Raw genomic sequence first — 25,318 nt, 5'->3', positions numbered from 1 at the left:
TGATTTCTGATTAATGAATTATCCGAGGAGATAGAAAAATAATGTGGCAATGGCTAGAATGTTGCTTGAGGATAAATATTTTCTCAAATACTGGAGGGAAATGGATTGCTCTCCTTCATGGGATCTTATAATGTCCACCTACACATTATCCACTTCAACAATGCAGCACTCCCTCAGTACTGACCCTCCGACAGTGCGGAACTCCCTTAGTACTGATTCTCTGACAGTGTGGCACTCCCTCAGTACTGACCCGCCGATAGTGCAACACTGCTTCAATACTGACTCCCCGACAGTACAACACTGACTCAGTCCTGACCCTCTGACAGTCCAGCACTCCCTCAGCACTGACCCTTTGACAGTGTGACACTTCCTTAGTAAGAATTCTGACAGTGCAGTGTTTTGTCTGTCCACTCAGTGTCAGGCTGGAAAATGCTTGAAGTCCCTGGAAGTCAGTCTTGAATCTGTTACTTTTTGACTTAACATGGAGAGAGTGATATGCATTGAGCCAGGCTGGGAGCAAACTGTCCTGAGGCTCAGCTCGTGGAGAATGTAAACTGCTTTGATCATCAGTCGTATAAATCACAAAAAAAACCTGCTCCCTCTAGGAGTCAAATAGTTTGCTGGTAAAAAGGATCGGGTTTTAAAAAATCTGTCACACAGTTGCCCTGGGAATGAGAGTGGAGTGAATGGGAAACTCCTTGTGAAATATACTGGTTATAGGTCTACATCCTTGTAACAGCACCCCCTGCTGCCCATCACAGGCAGCAGAGGGCAACAGTGCAATATGTCCTGGAGTAAAACTCTGCTCTCACTGAAATTGCTCAAACACTCTTTGGAAAATTGTTAATGGCAGAAGGTTATTCGGCCCTTCAATGGCTTAGTTCTCAAGGTCTGAAATTCCTTCACTAATCTTCTCCACCTCAAATCCAGCTTACCAACATTTGGGAGGCTTCGAGAAAGAAATTGTTCACTCAGAATGGGGGTCTGGAATGCATTGCCTGGGAGGGTAGTTGAGGTTGGTAATCTCACAACCTTTAAAAAATACTTGGGACGAAAATTTGAAATATCATAACGTTCAAGGCCGTGGGCATAGTGCAGGAAAGTGGGACTAGTCTGGTTACGAGGGTATTTTCAGCAGTAAAGACTAGATGGGCCAAATGCCCTCTTCCATAGTGTATGATTCTGTGGTCACACATGCTAACAACTCTTCTCCGTTTTAAATTCTGTTTAGTGACACTTAATCCCATTAAGAGATGCTGTATAAGTGCGATTGTGATAATTATTATTGTGCAGTGAACCATGAGGACCAGTCTATCTGGTTATTATCTCCATGGTAGTCAGTTATAAACACAGAGCTCCAACAACAGAACAGTTTTTACTCACCTCATGAAGGAGGAGAGAGAGGTAGAGATGGAACGCTTATACCTGTACATCGGAAGGGCTCTCCTTTCCTTTGGGATCATCTCCATTTTCTTGGGAATCATCACCTTCTTCCCAGTTTTTACCTACAAGCCCTGGTTTGCCGGATGGAGTGCCAGGATCGCATGTCCCATCTGGAATGGAGCTGTGGTAGGGGAAATAAATATTTTCAGTTCATTCTTGGGATAGGGCTATCACTTGGAAGGCCAGTATTTATTGCCACTCTTTAAATTTGCCCCTCATGAAGGAGGTGGTGAGCTACCTCCTCCGGCTACTGTAGTCCACCCACAATGCTGCTGGGGAGGGAGTTCCAGGATTTGGACCCACAAAAGGACTAGCGGATATATCAACACATGCTTTCCACCTTTCAAGGCTGTGGATTTCGGTGCCCTCTAGCCTTCAAAAAATGGATTTTTATTGGAGAAAGGTATCTCAGGAAATGGAGCAAAGGCAGGGGAATCCATTAGAAATACAGATCCATCATGATCTAGTTCAACAGTGGAACAGTTTGGGCTGAATTGGTTTCCCCTGCTTCTACATTCTCAATAGTTCAGGGTCAACCAACTTGGTATGGGACTGGAGTCACGTGGAGGTCCAGGCTATGTATAGTAGGTTTCCTTCCTTGAAAGGACATTAGCGAATCTGTTGGGTTTCTATGAGATTTGAATATCTTTGCTGCCATTTTTAATGATCGCAGCTTTTCATTTCTAGATTATTAAAGCTACTTCTAAAGATAACAAGGTGAGTTTTTGAACTCCTGTTCTTTAGATTAGTCCAGTAACACAACAACTAAACAATCATACTTCTTTGTTAATATATGAAAGGCATCAAAAGTTGGAACTATCAATATTGTTGTGTGTTGTGATTGACAGCTCAGTGCAGAGGCATCTCACAGGAAGACAGTGGCATTGTGGTATTGTCACTAGACTAGCAACTCAAAGCTTCCAGCTGATATTCTGAGGACAAGGGTTTGAATCCCACCATGGCAGAAGCGAAATCTGAATTCAATAAAAAGTTGAAATAAAAAACAAGCCTAATGGTGACTGTGCAGCCACATTTCATGGTTGTACAAATGTATCAAGTTCATTAATGTCCTTTTAGTGAAGGAAGCCTGCCATCTTTACCCAGTCTGGTCTACAGGTAACTCCAGACCCATACGAATATGGTTGACTTTTGACTCCCCTCCAGGCAATAAATACTGGCCTAGCCAGCGATGCCTGCTTTCTAAGAACGAATTTTTAAAAATATCTTATTCCTTGGCTCCAAATGAGGAGGATTTAAGATCCATTCCAAAGACATGAGCCCAAAATGTAGGTTGGTCAGGAGGGGAGGTAGCAGAAGGATGTCTGCAGTCCTTAGAATGTAGATTCAGCACAGTGCTGTTAGGGAGGAATTTCCATGATTTTGATGTAGTGTGTGGCTTGGAGAGGAACTTGTAGATGATAGTGTTCCCATGTATTTGCTGTCCTTGTCCTTCTGGACAGTAGAAGCCATAAGTTTGTAATGTGCTGTTGGAGGAGCCTTGGTGAGCTGTTACAGAGCAACTTGGGTCTGAAATGAGTGTCAACATTTAAATAAAAGCAACGACAGAGGTATAAAGACAGTGTTGTCTAAAGTGGCTGGGAAAGCAATCTAAAGGGGAGGTCAGTAGATCAGTTAAGCAGACATTTCACATCGCTCAGCAAAAAACTTATTCTGATGAAATTGGCATGACTTGATGGGAATGATGAACCTCCCTTGGGTAACAGAGGCAGGCAAGGAGAGTATCCAATCAAAAACTAAGCCATACAAAGCAGAGAAAACTAATAGTAGGCTGGAGGCTTTAGGATGATGTAAAAATTAATAAAAAGGGAGAAAATTGGTTATGAAAGTAAATTGGCAAGAAATATAAAAATGAACCCAAGAGATTCTGGAGGTATATAAATAGAGAGGGATTTGCTAAAGTGACATATAGGACTGTTGCAGGATATATCGGGGGAATTGATAATGAGAAACAATGAAATGGCAGGTGATTTAAACCAACATTTTGCATCAGTCTTTATAGTGGAGGATACCATAAATATCCCAGAGATAACAGATAAGCAGGATGGTAAGGGGAGCAAATATCTCTAACAATCTCTATCACAAGGGACAAAGCATTTTCATATGAATGGGTCTGAAGGCAGTCAGGTTGTCAGTACTTGGGGCCTACTTCCTTTAAAAGAAGTGGCTGCAGAGGTAGTGGATGCATTGGTTGAAATATGCCAGAATTCCCTTGATTTTTGGAAGGTTCCAGCAGATTGGACAACTGCTAATATTTTACTCACATTCAAGAAAGGAGGGAGATAGTAAGCTGTAAACCATAGGCCAGTTTGCCTACAATCTTCATGAGGAAATTGCTGGAGTCCATTGTTAAAGGAGAAATAGCAGAACACTTAGAAAAGCTGAACGCAATCAAACAGGATCAACATAGTTTTGTGAAAGGGAAATCATGTTTAACAAATTTCCCCAAATTCTTTTAGAATAAAACAAGCAGAGCTGATAAAGAAGAACCAGCAGAGGTAGTATATTTGGATTTTCAGATGGTATTTGATAAGGCATTACTTAGAAGGCTATTGCACAAGTTAGGAGCTCAGGGTGTTGGGATGATGTATTAGCATGGATTGAGGTTAGCACACAGAGTCATACAGTGACAGAGTCAAACAGCATGGAAAGAATTCATCTGTGCTGACCAGACATCCCAATCTCATTTGCCAGCATTTGGCCCATATCTCTCTAAACCCTTCCTATTCATGTACCCATCCAGATGCCTTTTAAATATTGTAATTGTACCCACCTCCATCACTTCTTCTAGCAGGCCATTCCATACATGCACCACACTCTGTGTGAAAAAGTACACAAGACAGAGAGTTGGGAGTAATGGGTCTTTTTCAAGTTAGAATTATGTAGTTAGTTGAATACCACAAGGATCATTCCTAGGACCTCGATTAATTACTGTCTATATTCATGATTTGAGGAAAAGGTAGAGTATAATGTATCCAGATTTGCAGATGGTACAAAAATAGGTGGGAGGGCATGTTGTGATGAAGACATAAGATAAATTGAGTGTGTGGGCAAAAACTTGGCAGGTGGAGATTAACGCGGGAAAGTGTGAAGTAATGATCTTTGGGAGGAAGAATCAAACAAACTAAATGGAAAGAGAATCCAAAAGGTGCGACACTGAGGGGTCTGGATGTTTTTGTCCATGAAATGCAAAAAGGCTAGCATGCAGGTGTATCAAGTAATTAAGAAGGCAAATGGAATTTTGACCTTTATTACTAAGGAGTTGGAGTTGAAAAATATGGAAGTCTTGTTACAACTGTATTGGGATGTTGGTGAGGCTGTACCTGGAGAACTGTGTACAGATTTAGAATAGAATCTGAACAGTGTGGAAGCAGGCAGTTTAGCCCATCAAATCCACACTGACCCTCTGAAGAGCATCCCACCCAGACCCTCCCTATCCCTGCATTTCCCATAGCTAATCCACCTAGCCTACATATCCCTGGACTTTATGGGCAACTTAGCATGTCCAATGCACCTAAGCTGTACATCTTTGGACTATGGGAGGAAACTGGAGCACTCAGAGGAAACCCACACAGACACAGGGAGAACATACAAACTCCACACAGTCAGTCGCTCAAGGCTGGAATTGAACCCAGAGGCCTGGTGATGAGAGGCAGCAGGTGCTGACAACTGAGCCACCGAGCCACCTCCAACAGCATTTGGTCCTCATTTTTAAAAAAAGGATACACTGACATTGGAGGCAGCGCAATTGAAATTCAAACAACTAATTCTTGGGATGGAGAAAATGACATATTGACAATGACTAAACAGCTTAGAACTTTATTCATTAGAGTCCAGCAGAATGAGGGGTGATCTGAAAGAAACATACAAGATTCAGAGGGGGCTTGACAGTGTTGATGTTGGGAAGACGTTTTCCCTAGTGGGAAAATCGTGAACTGGAGAGCACAGTTACAGAATAAAGGGACTCATATTTAAAACTGAGATGCAAAAGGAATTTCTTTTCCCAGCAGGTAGTGAGTGCCTGGAATTCTCTTTCCCAGAGAGTTGTGAAAGTTAGATCAAAATTTATTTTAGGAGATGAAATGATTTTTGAAGCATCAGTGAGTTGTGAGGAGTTGAAAAGAAAGAGGAATTGAGATCTGGGGTTAATCAACCATGATCTTACCGAATGGCAACGTAGACTTAAGGGGCTGAATGGTCTATTCCTATTTCTTAAGCTCTTAGAACAACAACCTAGTGGTTTAGCTGTGAAAACTTTATTCAAACAAACAAATCACTTTAATACCCCTGGGACATATTAGTGTGCAATGAGAGGCTGGATATCTCACTTTCACTGTGGGAAGGGTATCTCGCAGAAACTCAGGAAAAGCAGAGCTCTGGTGGAGTCACCTGCGTGGTGGCAGGAATTTTGAATGATATTGAACATATGATTTCTAGGTGCCAGAGATGCATTGTACACCAACAAGACAGAGACATCTTACAGAGAAACAATAAGCCTGCAGACTATAGGGATGTGGCGTGGTAGTGGTAATGATATTAGGCTGCCAATGCAGAACCCTAAGCTTATACTCCAGGGATGCTGGTTTAAATCGCATCCATAATATGTGGTAAAGTCTGAATTCAGTAAAACCTACTCTAATGATAACCATGTAACAATTATCACAAAAATCTATCTGGTTCACTGATGCTCTGTGGATAGAAATTCTGCCACATTGACCTCTGCAATCTTGCTTCCTTCCTCCCTGCAGGCTTTCATTGTCGGAGTTGTTATGTTGCTTGCAGAGAGAGACCACATCTCACGATATCTGGTAATTATCGTAGAACATTTGTTATAACATTTCGGTCCCCAACCAGCATCAAGAGGAATAGTCCTCACACAACAATTCTAGGAAATATTCTGTGCAAACAAAAAGCCCTTCTCAGCTTTAATGGCTTCCCTGGTGAGAAGTCAAGAAGCCAGCATTGCCATGGTGGACTGAATGGCCTATTTCTGTGCTTTAACACCCTAAAAAATTGAAACACTGTCAGGAAACATAGTGAGACCTACAATCCTTAAGAATTATAGAATTGTTTTGATGAGACAATCTAAATGTAGAAAGTCGAAGAGGGAGATGGAGTTAGGACAGTATGGGAAGAGGAGAGTTTGGGGAAAATGGGTAGGGAAGGTGCTGAGGAGATAGAGTGAGGCGACTGGGCTCAAAGGGAAATGGAGAGAAGGCATGAGGAGGGACAAGTGGAAGTGGGTGGGAAAGGGCAAAGGCAGAGTTTCTGGTGGTGAGAGGAGGTGAGGAGAAATAGGAGAGGGAGGTATTAGGTAAAGAGAGAAAGGAGTAAGGATTGGAATGAGGGCGGAGGTGCAGAATTGGGAAGAGTCTGGGCAGGTGTGAATGATTGGGGTAAATGAGTGTGGGGCTGAAGGGGAGCGGTGAGTGAGCAGTGGTGTGAAGTGGAGAGGTTATACAGTCAGGTATCTCTGTGTGATCAACTGATTTACTCGCATTCCCATTCACAGAGACAGGTCGGCTTCACCTTCGCTATTGTCAATCTCATGGCTTCACCCATACAATTCATCATTGCTCTGGCTGCCATCCTGATTGGTCCAATCTGCTATTACACCTTGGCTGGTATTTCAGGCACAGGATACCTGGGATACGCTGTCCAGTTTCCATATCGATACAGCCTTCCTGCTGTCTGTACGGACCCACCACTTTATGAGTACTACCACCTCGTCCTTCAGCTCCTCAGCCTGATCATCAGCACTGCCATCTTCTCCCTGTCTCTGGTTTTCTGTATCAGCCTGAAAACGAGATTCAACTCTACAGGAACTCTCACCGTATGTATTGTCGAAGTCACCCTGAATCCTCCGGCCAAAAGACAAACAACCACGGCCGCAGGGATTGGGAGATTGAGAGCCTTTGTTTCTGAGAGCCTCCCAATGGAGGAAAGGTGGTGGGGGAGGAGAGAAAGAACTTGCGTTTATATAGCGCCTGTCACAACCACAGGGCAGCCCAGAACAGTTGACAGCCAAAGAAGTACTTCTTGAAGTGTTGTCACTCTTGTAATGCAGAAAACGTGGCAGTCAGGATTTTTTTGCACAGCAAGATCCCACAAAACAGCAATGCAGCAACGAGCCAAATTGTCTGTCTTAGTGATGAGGGCCTATCTATCAATCTCTTCTCCAAAGTGGAGCAATAGCATTTCTCAGCTTCACTTCAGAGGGCGGAGTTTCCCAGGTTTCACCTTTCACACCAGACATTAAGGAGCGCCAGTGTCCAGGATATTAACCTTCAGTACTCGGACACTCTGTGACTGTTACAAAGAGTTGGGAGCCCACCTGATCTCCAGTCATTCCCTCGTCATGTCCTGAAGTTTGGGGATCTTGTTCACACTCCTGCGAGAGTGATAGATCGACCCTAAGAAGCCTTGGCAATGCAAGGGGGTTGGGGCATTTTATTAAACAATGATAGAAGCACAGACACAAATCAGGAACCATTTCACATGTCTTAAAAGTAAAGGGGGTCAGGACATGAAAGAATGGTGAGCAGCGATATAGAGACTTTGGGACAACACAGTGTGGAGCTGGAGGAACACAATGGGCCAGGCAGCATCAGAGGGGCAGGAAAGCTGACGTTTCGGGTTGGGACCCTTCTTCAGAAAACTTCAGACTGGACTCATCTTCCCTAAAGTGTTAAATCTTCAGGAGTGTCCTGATCATGAAGTTTAAGATGATGAAGGAAATTGGTCAGCTCAACAGTGACCACTGGTGGGGGCTTGTCGCGGGGGGAGGGGGTGGGTTGGAGGCATTGGGAATGGCGAAGAGCAAAGGAACATAACTGTCAAATTGAAGGCGGAGGCATTTGGTAGGGGCGGAAGCACTTGATGACAAAGGAGAATGCAAATCTGAAATTCTCCAACCTCCATCAAAAATTGCCGTTGACTCTTGGCGATCAAGTCAGAATTTCAAAACAGAGCTTGTTATTTTCATCATGTCAGGGATTTAACATGTAGAGGTGGTTCAGTGGAAATCTAGACCAGCCATGATTTTATTGATTGGGGGAACAGACTGGAGGAGCCAAATGGTCTCCCACTCTGCCTTTGTTTTGCAATTCTTAACATCAAACATGCGGGAAGTGGAAAATTAAACAGGAGTCTTTCTATTCGGAACAGAAGAGGAATAGGACATCCTGCTCAGACAGTGGCTTCAATGAGAAATAAAGATTATAACCTAAAAGTTTTTTTTAAATAAAAAGCCAGAAGGAATCTGAGAAACAAACAGAGATGGACACAAAAATTAAGGAGAACATGTCAACTCTTTCAGGATAGGCAGATCTGCCAGTTAATGAGTCCATGACGATGATATTAAATGACAGTCTGTCAGTGAGTTTTAGAGGTTGTGTTTAAAAAGTATATATTTTTTAATTCATTCATGGGATAAGGGTGTCGCTAGACAGGACAGCACTTACTGCTCATCCTTAGTTGACCTGCAGAGGGTGGTGGTGAGCTGCCTTCTTGAATCGCTGCAGTCCATTAGTGGTAAGGTAGTCCATTAATGGTAAGGTAGTCCCTGAGGGAGGGAACTCTAGGGTTTTGATCCAGTGATGCTGCTATATGCAAGACTTGATCCAATACTGTTCAAATACTTTAAGCATATCCCTCCACACCCTCTAATTCAGAGTCAAAGTTACACAAACTAACACATTTTGTTCAGATATGGGACAAGTGCCACTGTTTGATCCATTAGCTTCTGTAGTCAAATGGCACGAGAAGCATCCAGTTATGCTAAGCAGCCCAGTGAGATGTGCTGGATGGTGAGCCTGAAGCTATACACCGACCACTTCCCAGCACAGCCGTCTCATGGCTTCAGCTTTGTGTAAAGGAAGGCATTTACAGATCCCATATGATGACCCCAGTGCAATCAGTTAGGTTTACATTTTACTAACACCTGTACTCAGGTACAGAAGGACAGGAGTACAGTGAAAAGTGTATAATGTCACCATACATGGTGCCATCTGAGGTACCAAGGTACCTCGCTACAAAAAACATAGGTGCAAAGTCATGACAGAAACAGTTAAAAAGTTAAGCATTACTTCATAGAATGAGCAGTAAAATAAAGAAATAAGATAATAGTTAACATTAAAGTCTTCCTTAATTTAAACTAGGAAACAAAAGGAATAAGTTAAAAGTTAGACATCATTCAAAAGGAAGATAGAAAACATATTTGTATATCATCCTTCACAACCTCTGGTCATTCCAAAGAACTTTACACTTTTAAGTGCAACACTGTAATAGTGCAGGAAATGAAACATCCGATTTATACACAGCAAGCTCCCATAAACAGAAGTATGATCATGACCAGAAAAATGGGATTAATGCTCCTGTTCTTCTTCCGAATTACGATTGGGGACCATTTGCATCCAGCCTAAAGTCAGAGTGACTTTCAGTTTAATTGTCATTATTCAACACAGAAAGCAGCACGTTGAATAGTGCAAACCCAGATTACATACTGAAAAGTCTGTGGGGCAGGAGCTCGAACCTTTAATGTTCCAATTTCTAAGACAGGAGAGCGCTCTGTACAAAGCTACAGGTGGCACTTTAATTTGCTGCTTGGTCACATTCACACCTTTCAGTGACTGTTAACACTAAGACAGTAGGTGATGGAGAGGTACTGGCACTGGACTATTAAACAAGCAGCTCAAGCTAATGTAGGGAGATGAGTTCAAATCCTACCATGGCAACTGACAGAATTTGAATTGAATTAATAAATCGGAGATTGAAAGCTCGACACGGTGACCATGATAACAATTATTGACCGTTGTTGTTGAAAAGCCATCTGGGTCACTGGTACCATCCTTACCTAGCCTTACCCAGCTGCACAGCAATGTGGTTGCCCCTGAAATAGCTGAGCAAACAGGCAATTCAAGAGCAATGAGAATGGGCAACAAACACTGGCTCTGCTAGTGATGTGTGTTTCAATAATGAATAAAATACAGTCGTGGGAATTGTATTGTTGAAGCTACCTCTCTCACCAAGAGTGGCTGTATGTCAGCTCAATGTTCTAGAATGGGTTCTTTGATTTTCATACCAGCTTGGTTATTTTTAGATGATAAGGTTACAGAACAGCACACTCAGAGCTGTGTGAAGTTTCCAACCTTCTAGCAGAGTACTAGCACATAACTATTGAATTAGATCACAGCTTACTTCAAGGTCTCCTGTACATAGTCACTAAACCCTAACAGTTCGAAATGTGACCAGCAAATTCCATGACAGCCCTGGGAAATCTTTGTTAACTCAGTCACTCACTGTATTGACTCTTTTGAAGCATTGCAAGAGGAAATCCATTCAGTTCTGTCTTTCCTTCTTTACAGGGTCAGCAGTGGAGATAGTGAGGTGTCCTCACCCTGTGCTTTGAGATTCTCACTTTCCAGTGATCTACTAAGGCATTGCAGCTGACGACAACAGTTTTTTTTAAGCCAACAGGGATGGTGTTACAGAGTTTCATCTCTCTTCCTCTGTTTTGATACAAAAGAAAGGTTTATGTTGCTACAATACTTTTCATGACCATTTGACACCTCAAAGTGCTTCACAGCCAATGAGATACTTTCGAATTGTAGTCATTATTTTAATGTAGAAAACAAGGCAGCTAATTTGTGCACAGCCAGCTCCAATTATTAACCTATTTCGGTGAGCAGTAAATATGTAACTAAACATTGTGAATTCCTTTTATCTCGTTCAAGATGATGTCCTATTCACAAAGTTGCCAATAAGGCCAAACTTATAATGCAAGGATCTGTAGGAATCCTAATGTATGTACTAATCACTGAAGGTGGGTTTGTGGTAGACAATAGTGGAGAACCAGAGACAGATTTCTCGTCGTCGAGAAAAAGGAGCTCATTGATTGTCCCATTTCAAATTTGAATTTGAGCATGAGATGGAGCCCATTAAGACATGTAAAGAAATTCAAATGCATTCAAGGAGAGCAAATTCATTGCCCACATATCAGAAATGTGCACTGGGCAAGAGAGTAGGTAGGAGAAGGGTAGGAGGTATACTCTGAAAGAAGTAGCAAAATAAAACAGACCCTGGAAATCTGAAATAAACATAGAAAATTCTTAAATTATGGAATAGGACTGAGATTAGAGATAGAAACAATGTTACTCTTTCAGGTAACATAACTCTCATTGGAACTCACTCAGAGATAGTAAGAACTGCCGATGCTGGAGTAAGAGATAACACAGTGTGGAGCTGGAGGAGCACAGAAGGACTGGCAGCATCAGAGGAGCAGGAAAGTTGACGTTTCGAGTCAGGACCCTTCTTCAGAAATGAGCTTTTTGAAGGGCCATTTCTGAAGAAGGGTCCCGACCTGAAACGTCAACTTTCCTTGCCCCTCTGATGCTGCCTGGCCTGCTGTGTTCCTCCAGCTCCACACTGTGTTATCTCAATGGAACTCCTTCTCTCTCCATTGATGCTGCCTGGCCTGCTGTGCTCCTCCAGCTCCACACTGTGTTGTCTCAATGGAACTCCTTCTCTCTCCATTGATGCTGACAGACCTGCTAAGTATGTCCAGAATTTTCTACATTTATATTAGGATGGTTAAGATGTATAAATATTATTAAAATTTGGGGATTTGGATTTTAAAATGGTGTTAAAATAAATGTGAGTGTTCAGAGCCGTGAAGGTTTTTTTAAGGGGTCAGAAAGTCATTTGGAACAGTGAACTAACTACGTCATTTCCAAGAAAGCATGTGCCCCTCGGTGGCATGAAGTCCTATATTCTGGTGGTGCCATCATACTGTAGTGGTTGCTGCTGAGATGACAGGCAGGACAATGATGGAGCCCCAGTGGAACTCTGCTATATCAGGAAGGCTTGGGTAGAAAGGGTTTGCCCACTTTAGGGAGGAAGGGCAAAGATGGTGATGGGATGGGCTTTGAAGAATAGACAGACAGGATGGAACGGGGACTACAGTCTTCTTGAGAAGTGGAAGGAGGGGGTGTCGTGCCCACCATGGGCAAGGAACACACTGCAAAAATAGATTCCACATCTTCTGTATTGTTTTAACAATGTCCTGCCAAAAGCATAACCAGCAGGGGCATGCAACATCTGTCCCATTGTTTCAGTCTATTCGCACACAAACTGTTTGAAGTCAAGTGAGAGGGATCAGCAAGAGAAACATGGACAATAATAACCACAAAAATCAATGAGTTAAAGAAGGCTGAACTACCTCTGAGATAGTGTCAGGGCTGAGAACAACATCTACTTGCAGCCAAGGGCGTCACCAGCAGGCTACTTTTGGTATTGCAACTGCTGAAAAGGAAACACCGCAACAAAGTTTGGGTTACATTTTCGACTTGTCACTTGGGCATAAAATGGATTTCAGGAAATTTGGGTGATTTCTCTAACGGGCATCGATCCCCATCTGAAAATCTAAGCTCAATGCATTGACACAGCACCTTGCCAAAACTTCAGGGCTTCCCACAGCTGCACTTCATGTTTGAAGGCATTTGGAAAATTGTTTAACTCTTTCTCAGGAGGAGGGTCATCGCAGGCTAGATTAGTAATTATTTCCCATCCCTAATTGCCCCTTGACAAGGTAAAGGTGAACCGTCTTCTTCAACCACTGCAGTCCATTTGATGCAGGTACAAAAACAGTGAGGTTGAGAAAGGAGCTCCAGAATTTTGACTGATAGGAAGTGAGACAATAAAATCAGTAATGATCAATCTACTTTGTTGCTGGTTAAAGGGGAAGACTGGGAATTTGTACATATTTTGTCATCAGTCTTTTTACATTCATTGGCAGACAGGCACTCAGTGGACATCGAAATGAGAGCGCACACAAGAGGGTGTTTGATCTACAACCTCTCTGCTGGTTTTTCTAACCACCTCCCCTGCATCCACACAGCTTTCTGTTTCTTTCTCCTTCATGTGCAAATCCAGATCCCCCCTTTTGTGAATTGATTCTGTTCACCTCCACCCTGCAGTTCTACAGACAGTTAGCACCTTAATATTATACGTTCGTAAGGTCATAAGAAATAGGGGCAGAATCTGTCTAACTCCACCTTAAATGTACTCACTGCCCCAGCATCCACCACACTTTGGGGCAGTGAATTCCACAGATTCATACCCCTTTGGGAGAAGTAGTTTCTCCTCAACTCTGTTGTAGATTTGCTACCCTTATCCTCAGACTATGACCTCTCATCCTAGAAAGCCCCACAAGAGGAAGCAGCCGCTCTATATCTATTTTATCTGTAACTTATATCATCTTGAATACCTCAATTTGATCTCCCCTCATTCTTCTAAATTCCAGAGAGTATAGGCCTAAACTGTTCGATCTCTCTTCATACGACAAGCCCCTCATCATCTAGTGAACCTCCTGTGAACTGCCTCCAATGCCACCACATCTTTTCTCAAATAAGGGTTCAGGTGCAGTCTCACCAATGCCTTGTATAGTTGCAACAATACTTCCTTACCTTTATATTCTATTCCTTTGGCTATAAAAGCCAACATTCCATTTGCTTTCTTTGTTATCTGCTGTACCTGCTTGTTAGTTTTCTGTGACTCACGAACAAGATCACCCAGATCCCTCTGCACCGGAGCACTCTGAAGTCTCTCCCCATTTAGATGATAGGTCGCTCTCTCATTTTTCTGAGCAAAATGCATGACCTCACACTTATCCATGTTAAACTCCATTTGCCACATTTTGGCCTACTCCCCTAACCTACCTATATCCATTTGTATGGTTCTTATTTCATCATTGTTATTTACTGTCCCACCTATTTTTGTGTCATCTGCAAATTTGGCTATGGAGCCTTCTATTCCTGTATCCAAGTAATTAATACAGATTGCAAATAGCTGGGTCCAAGGACTGAACCCTGTGGCACCCCACTTGTTACTTTTTGCCATCCAGAAAACTCATTTGTCCGGACTCTCTGCTCTCTATCCATCAGCCAGTCATCTATCTAAGCTAATAAATTACCGCTAATCCCATATGATCCAACCTTGTGAATTAACCTTTTGTGCGGCACCTTATCAAATGCCTTCCAGACGTCCAGCTATATTACATCTGCAGGATCCCCATTATCCACTTTGCTTGTTACGTCTTCGAAGAACTGAGATAAGCTCCGCCCATAGGGATATAAAGGTTGGAGCTAACCTGTTTCCCAGTATTCAGTACTGCTTCTGGTTCTGTGCTTGTAACAAACACTGTGTGACAATGTTTGAGCAGTTGGAACATGAACTTATACTTCAGCTGAGCTGGATATCTCTCAAAACCATTATGTATCTCAGATGTAATGAAACTAGTCATTAACTAATGTGTAATAAACATATTTTGTTCAACTAGCAAAAAAAAGTTTAATCTCTCTTCTGTCTTAGACTTCACATGGGCATTCTTCGCCAAATGGTATCAGTAGCTTAGACCCATACCAACAAGAAGGATTGCTGGCAGTGAAGCTACCCAAGGCATCCCAGATGGTTCTGGTGGATGTCCATAACAATATAACAGCAGCAAGTCCCATATTCTCCCCACTCTCTCTGGGTAGAGACGTTTCCCCTGGATCCCCTGATTGAATTATTAGTGGCTATTATATATCAAGTCAAAATCATACAGCATGGAAACAGACCCTTCACTCCAACCAGTCCATGCCAACCATTATTTCAGATTAAACTAGTCCAATCTGCCTGTGCTTGGCCTATGTCCCTCCAAACATTTCTTATTCATGTACTTATCTAAATGTCTTTTAAACATTGTAACTGTACCAGCATCCACCAATTCCTCTGGAAGTTCATTCCACACACAAACCACCCTGTGTATAAAAAAAATTGCCCCTCATGTCTTTTTTAAATCTTTCTCCACTCACCTTAAAAAATATGCACTGTAGTCTTGCAATCCCCCACCCTAGAGAAAAGACACATGCTATTCACCTTATTTATGCCCCTCATGATTTTATAAACCTCTATAAGGTCACTGCTCAATCTCCTACGCTCCAGTGAAAAAGGTCCCAGCCTGTCTAGCCTCTCCTTATACTCTTTTTTTTATTCATTCATGGGATGAGGGCATCACTGGCTAGGCAGCCTTTATTGCCCATTCCTAATAGGCCAGAGGCAGTTAAGAGTCAACCAAATTGCTGTGGGTCTGGAGTCACATGTAGGCCAGACCAGGTAAAGATGGCAGTTTCCTTCCCTAAAGGACATTAGTGAACCAGATGGATTTTTCCCAACAATCAATTCATGGTCATCATTAGACTCTTAATTACAAATATTTTATTGAATTCAAATTTCACCATCTGCCATGGTGGGATTTGAGCCTGGGTCCCCAGAATGTTACCTGGGTCTCTGGATTAACAATCCAGTGATAATACCACTAGGCCGTCGCCTCCCTATCAAACCTTCCATTCCCAGGGAGACATTTTCTCTATGTCTGCCCTATCAAACTCTTTCATAACTTTCAAATCATTGATTAAGCTTTCCCTCACCCTTCCAGAGAAAGTTACATCTCGCTAGTTCAATCTTTTCCAATCATTTCAATCCCTCACTTCGGCTAACATCCTGTTAAATCTTTTACTTTTGGATCTCCCCCAGTGTTTCCAGATATTTTCCATGAAAGCATTTTCCTTCTCAGTCTCTCCCTTTGCCTGACCCTCAGGTTAAACCACTACTAATGATCTCTGTCTATTGAGAGATCAGCCAGATGACCTGGTAAAACAGTGATGACTTCACCTTTCATCATGTGGAGACTGCCATTCTCTAATGTATTGCATGGGCCTGGGGTTTGCACCCATCATTTGGTCACAGGATATTTTCTAAGAAGCCTGTTCGGAGTGTTACGACACACATTCGAAGCAGGTGGGACTTGAACTCAGGCCTCCTGGTCAAGGATCTGGCTGTGTCACCACTTACCCTGGGATAAGCCTCAGTTAGGTCACCAACTTTGACAGGACTGACTCCTGGATATTTCATCACATGGTTTTCTGCCTAGCTCTTCAATATCTTCAAGATTTTTAAGAAATTGAAGAAAATATTGTTTCTGGTTTCCCACTGGGTTTGCTCACTGCAGTGTTCTGGAGATAAATCTTCAATTCCAGGAGGCCTCAGGGTAATCTTGAAGGAGTTGGGAACCGGGATTCTCAATTCATAGTAAATATCTGGTGACAGGGATGAATGAAAGGGTTAGGGAAAAGGTGACAATAAAATATTTGCAAAGTGTAATCTTCATGACTGGACTTTGGCTGGTTCACACAACTTAGTAAGCCTGAATGGCTCGGCCACTTGGCTCCTCTAGTTCAATGTTGTCATTCAATCCAGACATTGACTGCTCTGTTCTTCAGCTTCATGGGCCTGGTGCAGCTCCATGGGCCCTAGTATAACCCAAACCCCTGCACCCAACAAGAGGCGTTCAATTGCAGTATTGACAGTACCATCGCTGAGCTCCCAAGACCAACAACTTTCTGTCAGGAGACTGTGCTCCAGAATTCCAAACCTCATTCCATGAGGATATGCTTCTTGGAATAAGGCCTGAATGACATGGCTTTAATTTGAAGGCTTGACCCCCTTTTCCTCCACACCCCCCACTTCAAATGAAATCTATTCCCGACTCCAAGAAGGAAAACAACACTACATCGCATTATGCCTGATCCTGTTCTTCACCTCTATCTCCCTCTTTTGATTCCTTAATACCCCAAACTAGCAAGGACCACAGATTTCACAGAATTAACTGAATTTTAGCATCTCCCACCGTGTGTGTCCATGTGCGTGCGTGTGTGTGCGTGTGTAAGAGAGAGAGAGTCGGAGGGACACTAAGTAGGTTTGCAGATGACAAGAAGATTGGCTGAGTGGTTGACAGTGAGGAAGACGGTCGATGGTGACAGGAAGATACAGATATTTTGGACAGATCAGTGGCAGATGGAATTTAACCCCAACAAATGTGAGGTGATGCACTTTGGAAGAAGCAAACAAACAAGGGATATGTTCAATGAATAACAGAACATTAGGAGTAGTGGGACCTTAGGATGCTTGTCCATAGATCCCTGAAGGTGGTTAGACAGGTTAGTAGGGTACTTAACAAAGCACACAGGACGCTTGCCTTTATCACTTGAGGCATTGATTATAAGAGCAGGCAGTCATGATGGAGTTGTACAGAATTTGATTAGGCCACAGCTGTGTGGAGTTCTGGTCACCACACCACAGGAAGGATGTGATTGCACTGGAGGGTGTGCAGAGCAGATTCACGACAACAACACCTAGGATGAAGTAGTTTAGTTATGAAGAGAGACTAGTTAAACCTGGATTGATTTTGTTAGAGTCAGGACGGTTGGGATGGGGGGTGGGGGCGCCTGAGGTGTATATGATTATGAGGTAGCATGGGCAGGGTGAATAGAAGGCAGCTGTTCCCCTTATTTGAAGGGTCAAGAACAAGGGGGCACACTTTTAAAGTGAAAGGTCAGAGGCTTAGAGGGAATTTGGCAATACATATTTTTCATCCAGAGGGTGATGGAGGTCTGGAATGCCATGCCTGGGAGGGTAGTTAAGGCAGGTAATGTCACAACCTTTCAAAACTACTTAGGTGTGCACTTCAAAAGTCATAACATTCAAGACTATGGGCTAGGGTGGGAAAATGGGTCTAGTGTAGATAGGAGTGTATTTTTCGCAGTCCTGACTCAAAAGGCCAAAGGACCTCTTCTGCACTGTATGATTTTATAATGCAAGACCGGGTAGAGAGAAAGTTATTGAAAAAACAAAAGGAAAAGCAAAGAGGGAGAGAAACAGAGAGAGAGAGAGAGAGAGAGGTAGACATACGTAAATGTGCAGTGTAGAATGGGGAGAAAGTGAGAGGCAGAAAGGTTGGGAAAGTAAATTTCAGGCATGGGTTTGAAACTCACCACGGCAGTTGTTGAAATTTGAATTTTAGAAAAACACAAGAATAAAAGAAAATCTGATCTAACGATGATCCAGTAACTATTGTCTAGTTTACTAATGTTCTTAAGAGAAGGAAAAATGTCATTCTCACCTGGTCTACCCTACATGTACCTCCGGGCCAATAGTAATAAGTGCCCCCTAATCAATGGGACAAAGTGCTGGCATAGCAGAGTGCCACCTACATCAGATGAATGAATAAAAAAATTGAGCGATTTTGAAAGTCAGGAACTTAGGACTCCCTACGAAAATATCACTGCCTTCTCAGTGAAATTCTGATTAGCTTCCACACCACAGCGACAAAGTACAGATTGCAGTCTTATTGGCTGAAGCTTTTCTGTAAAGAGGTTTTTCCTAATTTTAAAGAGAAGGAGAGAGGAGGGGGAAGGGGAAGGTGGAAGGGATAAAACAGGGAGTGATGACAGGGAGAAGGGAGATAGGTATGGAGGAGGTGAGGGTAAGGGGAAGACCAGATTTTCTTTTATTCATTCACAGGATAAGGGCATTGCTAGTTAAGCCAGCATTCATTGCCCATTCCAAATCGCTCAGAAGGCAGTTAAAAGTCAACCACTTTGCTGTGGGTCTGGAGTCACATGTAGACAGGCCAGGTAAGGATGGCTCAAAAACAAATTTGCTGGAAAAGCTCAGTAGGTCTCTCAGCATCTGAGAAGGAAAAAACAGAGTTAACGTTTCAGGTCTGGTGACCCTACCTAAGTAGCTCTCTCACTGGACTCGAAATATTAACTTCATTTTTTTCTTCACAGATGCTGCCAGACCTGCTGAGCTTTATCAGCAACTTCTGTTTTTGTTCCTGATTCACAAAGTCCACAGTTTTCTTTCGGTTTTTATCAGTAAGGATGGCTGCTTTCTATCCTAAAGGACATTAGTGAACAGATGGATTTTTCCAACAATTGACAATGGATTCATGGTTATCAGTTGACTCCTAATCCCAGATTTTATCGAATTTAAATTCCACTATCTGCCATGGCAGGATTTGAACCCAGCTCCCCAGAACATTACCTGGGTCTATGGATTATTAGTCAAGGGATAAAAGCGCTGGGCCACAGCCTCCTGACAGAGTAGGAAAGAATGAGGGAGGAGAGGGAGCAAGGGGAGAGGGAGTTTGCAAGGAGAAACAAGGGCAAAGGAGAGCAAAGAGAGTTAGAGAGAGTGGGTGTGAGGGCCCGGGCAGAAGAAAGGGAGAGAGGGGAAGAGGGCAAAGGAGATGGAAATGCAGAGGGAGTGGGTGAGGCTGAGGAGGAACAGGAGGGAGAAAAAGGGGAAAGCTTGACGATGAGGTGGACAGGGTACGGGGTAAACATTGAGTGGGCAGGAGAGGAAGAGGGAGAAATAGAGGGAGTAGTTAAGAGGGCAAAGAAGTGGTGAGGGAGTAGGAAGGACACAGAGGGACAACCCTCAAACTTACAAAGAGGCAAGGGTAGAGCTGTTAAAGACACTGACGTTATAAAGTGCTGGCTTGTGAAGACCAGAGAACAGAGGGCAAACGGAACACAAAGAGGGAGGACTAAAGCAGAACAGAATGAAGAAGAAAAATAAGGAGTCAATAGCAGAGGTAAAGAAGGAAAAGTTAGGCTGAGAGCCCAGAGTCCAGGGAACAGATGTCAGGGTTTCAGAAACATTTGGGAGATTGGCTCAAAGACTGTGCTTGATAATAACGGGTTAGAGTCAAGAGAATTTTTCTGGTACATTCTTTGGCTGACTCTCAACTGCATAGTTTGGCAGCATTGGATATTGTTGTTTGGAGAAAGTTTTGTAAAATCCGTGAGGCGAAACCTGTTTGCGTTGTGGGTTTGCTCAATTTTACCCCGAAACCCATGCACCTCTCCGTGGGATATGGATAAAACGAAGCAGGGCTTGTCTGTCCTCCTTTTCGAAGAAGCCTGCTACTGGTCAGGAAATTCACCAGTTCAGTTGTTTGGGCCAGTAACAGTACAATCTGTGCTTTGTTACTGAGGTGTGAAAACCAATCAGAAATTTAATGAGAATGCAGAGGCTGTTTCATTCCAGACACTTCAGTCGCCTACTTTTAAAATTACTCACTTCACTCCCTCATTTTCAATTTCTCTCTCTCTTTCTCACATATTCTCTTTCTCCCCATTCCACTCTCAACATCACAAGAACATATGAAGTAAGAACAGAAGTCAGCCAATCAGCCCTCGAGTCTGGTCTGCCATTCCATAAGATTCCAGCTGATCGACTTGTTTCAAATTCCTCATTCCCATTACACCTGGTGACCCTGGTTTCGCCTGCCTAACAAGAATCTATCTACTTCTGTCTTACAAATATTAACAACACTGCCTCCACCACCTTACAAAGTCACGCAACTCTCTAAGAGAGAAAAAAAAATTTCTCCTCACCTCTGACCTTAAAGGGTGACAGTTAATTTTATAAGAGTGTCCTTCTACTTCTGGACCCAACCACAAGAGGAAACATTGTGTCCACACCCATCTTGTCAAAATCATTCAGGATCTTATACACTACAATCAACCCAGAGCTTACTCTTCTAAACTCCAGTGGAAACAAGCCCAGCCTTTCCCACACATTCTCATAAGATAACTAACTCTTTCCAGGTATCAATTTAGTAAATCTCTTCTAAACCACTTCCAACACATTTACATCCTTTCTTAAATAAGGAAACCAAAGCTGAACATTGTATTCAAGATGTGGTCTACCAATGCTCTGTATAACTATGTCTCTGTCCTTCTAGCTCATTGTCTGAGGAGGTGGCAGCATGGTAAAGGTCACTGGGCGGCTAGTGATCCATAAACATCCAGCTAATGCTCTGAGGGTATGGGTACAAATTCCACCATGGTCAATGGTCAAAGTTGTGTTCAATAAATCAAAACTTAGCTGAATGGTACAATGGTCAATTACTGGTAAAGCCTACTTTTTCTGAAGAAGGGTCCAGACCCGAAACGTCAGCTTTCCTGCTCCTCTGATGCTGCTTGGCCTGCTGTGTTCATCCAGCTCTACACCTTGTTATCTCTTGGTTCACTGCTGTCATTTAGGGGAAGGAAATGTGCCGTCCTAGACTGGCCTACATGTGACTCCAAACCCACAACAAAGTGGTTGACTCTTCTCCCCAGTTAGGAACGGGCAATAAATGCTGGCTTAGCCAGCGATGCCCACATCCCAGTGGACTAATGATGGGAAACGATACTGCTTTAAACTAAGGAAACTGTGAAGAGGTGTTTGCATTTTTGAAACAAGTTACTCAAGCACATTCTGAGCTGCATGTACGATGTTTCCTTATTCAAGCAGTGCACCAACTCATGTTAGCATGAAGGATTCTCCTTCTCAACCTCACCTCTCACCTGAGGTATGGAGAATTTTACGTTAAATACAGCAGCCCTATGGTCGTCTATGACAATGGCAATTTTACCTTATTCGAGCAGTGAGGGAGAATTCCAGACAAATCGACTTCACTTAGGAGTCTTTAGGTAAGTTCTGCCCACAGACAGTCTTTTGATTGATTTTTCACCAGTATCTGTGAATTGAAGATATCTCAGCATAATATCAGATGGAGTTTAATTTGGATAAATGCAAGGTTCTGCAGTTTGGCAAAGTGAACAGGGGCAGGACTTATACAGTTAATCGTATGGCCCTGGGTCATTTTGTCGAACAGAAAGAGTGACCGAGGGTTTCAGGTACATAGTTCCTTGAAAGTTGCGACACAGGTAGACACGGTGGTGAAGAAAGCATTTAGAATGCTGGCCTTCATTGCTCAGACCATTGAGTATAGGAGTTGGGACGTCATGTTGGGGTTGTACAGGACATTGGTGAGGCCTCTTTTGGAGAACTGTATAGAGTTCTGTTCACCCAGTTATAGGAAAGATATTATTAAATTTGAGAGGGTTCAGAAAAGATTTACCAAGCTGTTGCTGAGACTGGATGGTTTGAGTTACAAGGAGAGGCTAATAGGCTGGGATTTTTTTCACCGGAGCATAGGATTTTGAGGGGTGACCTTGTAGAGGTTTCTAAAATCATTACGGGCATAGATAAGGTGAATAGCAAAAATCTTTTTCCTCATGTGAGGGAACTCAAAACTACAGAGGCATATTTTTAAGGTGAGAGGATAAAGATTTAAAATAGACCTGAGAAGCAACTTTTTTCACACAGAGGGTAGTGCATATGTGGAATTAACTGCCAGAGGAAGTGATAGGTGTAGGTACAGTTACAACATTTAAAAGACATTTAGATAGGCACATGAATAGGAAAGGTTTAGAGGGATATGGGCAAAATGCAGGCAAGTGGGACTATTTTGGAAACTTGGTTGGCATGGATTGGTTGGACTGAAGGACCTGTTTCCATGCTGTATGCTTCTATGACCCTATAATATCCTGATTGATTCCTGGGAAGTTGCCAAATCTTTATGTGTGAACAATACAGCTGAAAAATCTATGCTGTAAAGAGAAAGCATCAATCTCCCTTCCTCTGCTTTCCTGGTGTGCATATTCTTTTATCCTGTATGAGTTAGTTCAGTAACACTGGGGCAATTCAGCAGTTAAATCAAATTTTCACATTTGTGATTACTCTGGGAATAGTGGGTTTGATTTCCAGTGCACTATGCCAGTATATCATAACTAAACCACCAAGCACTTTCTTGTACAAACATTTTTAAATGAAGTTGTCTGGCTGCAGGCTTTACAAGTCTTCCTGTGGAAATCACAGCTCAATCCGGGTCTTTTAAATCTTGAATTCTTTTTCTGACTCTGTTTTCCTATTGATGCTCCCTTTCCCTAGATTTCTTTAATTTACTCATTTCCAGCTTAAATAAATTCCGAGGTTTTCCTGATTCTGTTGCCAGGTCTAAATATATTTCCTAGTCGTTTTTCTTGCTGACTCTTGCATCTGTGCCTTGTGGAGGACAATGTCAATGACGTTGATAAACAGTGTAAAGGGAGAAATCTCTTTTTCACCTTCCCTTGCATTCCTTTCCACACTTTTGTAGCATGTTATTCATTTTTCCATTAGGGATCTCTAACTATACCTCTTGGAGCCTTCATTTTTTCCTTGCAGGGCCACCTTCAGTGAGGTCTCTGTATTTTCTAAGTGTGACTGGCTTTACCCTTTCTTCCTAGCCCACTCTCTTGCCCCTGCACTTCTAACCCGCTCCTGAAAGAAGTTTTGCCCTGGTAGTGATGAGCTTGCCTTTATTGCTACTGTTGTCTTTTTCTTGGCAATTACATTTCATCTGCTGACTGGCTGTGGCTTTTTCAAGCAATTCTCAATACTCTCAAAATGACAAACTCCTATTTGAACTTTAATTTTTTTCTTTTCTTGTTGGTCTGCTGGATTTCTTCTTCTCATGCTGGGGAATCAGATCCACACTGCTGCAAACATGCGGTATTTTCCCAGATGATCATTGTTGGTACCATGTGGCATTTGCCAGTCCTATCGGAATGTGGTACTGGGTAAGGGTTGTTTGATATACGTTGCTATCACCAAACCCCTTCGTCATTGGTTTGTGTTGTGTCTATCTACCAATTAGTGGTAGAAGATACACCATTGTATGTACAGAAGTGATACACTTCATAGATAACAAGAACATTTATCGCATGATAGCAATAAGATCATAGATCATAGGATCCCTACAGTGTGGAAGCAGGCCCTTCAGCCCAACAGGTCCACACTGATCCATCCCCCTATAACCCATTTAATCTACACACCCCTGAACACTACGGGCAATTTAGCACGGCCAATCCACCTAGCCTGCAGATCTTTGGACTGTGGGAGGAAACTAGAGTACCTGGAGGAAACCCGCACAGACACAGGGAGAACGTGCAAACTCCACACAGTCGCCCGAGGGTGGAATCAAACCCGGGTCCCTAGCGCTGTGAGGCAGCAGTGTTAACCACTGAGCCACCGTGCTGCCCCCAAATATAAATATAAATACATTTAATCAGGCATATTTCCTAGGACCTTAGGGAGCTGGTAGAGAGACATCAGCTCCCCCAAAAGCTAGTGTAGAGCTCTTCGCCTTCAACCACAGACTGTGAGGCATCAGTAGAATGTAGCAGGAATATTAACCCCTTCAGAACCATTATGCTTACCTTCATTGCTTAGTCCTATGAGTATAGGAGTTGGGATGATATGTTGAGGTTGTACAGGATGTTGGAATACTGTGTTCAGTTCTGGTCACTCAGTTGTAGGAAGGATATTACCAAGCTGGAGAGGGTTCAGAAGATGTTACCAGGATGTTACCAGGTGTGAAAGGTTTGAATTATAAGGAAAGGCCGGATAGACTGGGACATTTTTCACTGGACTGTAAGAAATTGAGAGGTGACCTGATAGAAGTTTATGAAATAATGAGAAGTATACATAGAGTTGATGGTAGTTGTCATTTCCCTAAGGTGAGGAATTTCAAGACTAGGTGGCATATTTTCATGGTGAGAGGAGGGAGATTTAAAAGAGACATAAGAGGCAACATTTTTACACAGAGGGTGGTTTGCGTGTGGAATGAACTTCCTGAGGAAGTGATGGATGCGGGTACAATTAGAACATTTAACAGACATTTGGATGGATATATGAATAGGAAAGGTTTGGAGGGATATGGGCCAGGAGCAGGCAGGCGGGACTAGTTTAGTTTGGGATTATGTTCGGCATGGACTAGTTGGGCCAAAGGGTCTGTTTCCGTGCTGTATGACTCTATGACTCTACAACACTCTTAGTTGAACTAATGTGCTGGCCATTTCCGTGGAAGTGAGCAATCAATCCAGTTTGCAGTCTGCACACCCCTCACCACCCTACATCCGAAAGTACCCCAGAGGCAGGAATGTACATGGGTGTGTCCCAACACTGCTCCTTCCAATTATATCACAGAAATCTCCCAATCTCACCCTCCCTTATTACCAAACCCAAATTCTCCCCATTGAGTCTGGGAGCACACTGACAGATGAATAGAGTGGGTAAGAGCAAGTGGAGAATAATT

At 42.9% G+C, this 25,318-nt stretch overlaps 1 protein-coding gene across 1 annotated transcript; it reads left to right on the top strand.

The window, feature by feature from the left end:
* The first annotated feature begins 1,386 nt into the window (after positions 1–1,386).
* LOC109917283 (transmembrane protein 212) lies at positions 1,387–7,504 on the top strand. The gene is made up of 3 exons (XM_020517078.2): positions 1,387–1,569; positions 6,210–6,269; positions 6,974–7,504. The coding sequence occupies exons 1-3, from the start codon at positions 1,387–1,389 to the stop codon at positions 7,502–7,504; spliced, it is 774 nt and encodes a 257-aa protein (XP_020372667.2).
* The last annotated feature ends 17,814 nt before the right edge of the window (positions 7,505–25,318 follow it).

This window comes from Rhincodon typus, chromosome 13 (assembly GCF_021869965.1).
Source record: "Rhincodon typus isolate 14 chromosome 13, sRhiTyp1.1, whole genome shotgun sequence".
In the NCBI taxonomy this organism is placed as follows: Eukaryota; Metazoa; Chordata; class Chondrichthyes; order Orectolobiformes; family Rhincodontidae; genus Rhincodon; species Rhincodon typus.
This window is presented reverse-complemented; position numbering and strand designations above follow the sequence as displayed.

Excerpts from the sequence above, each read along its gene's own strand:
- LOC109917283 (XM_020517078.2), top strand. The coding sequence starts at position 1,387 with ATGAAGGAGGAGAGAGAGGTAGAGATGGAACGCTTATACCTGTACATC. Across the intron at positions 1,570-6,209 it reads CCATCTGGAATGGAGCTGTG|GCTTTCATTGTCGGAGTTGT; the intron begins GTAGGGGAAATA and ends TCCTCCCTGCAG. Across the intron at positions 6,270-6,973 it reads ACCACATCTCACGATATCTG|AGACAGGTCGGCTTCACCTT; the intron begins GTAATTATCGTA and ends TCCCATTCACAG.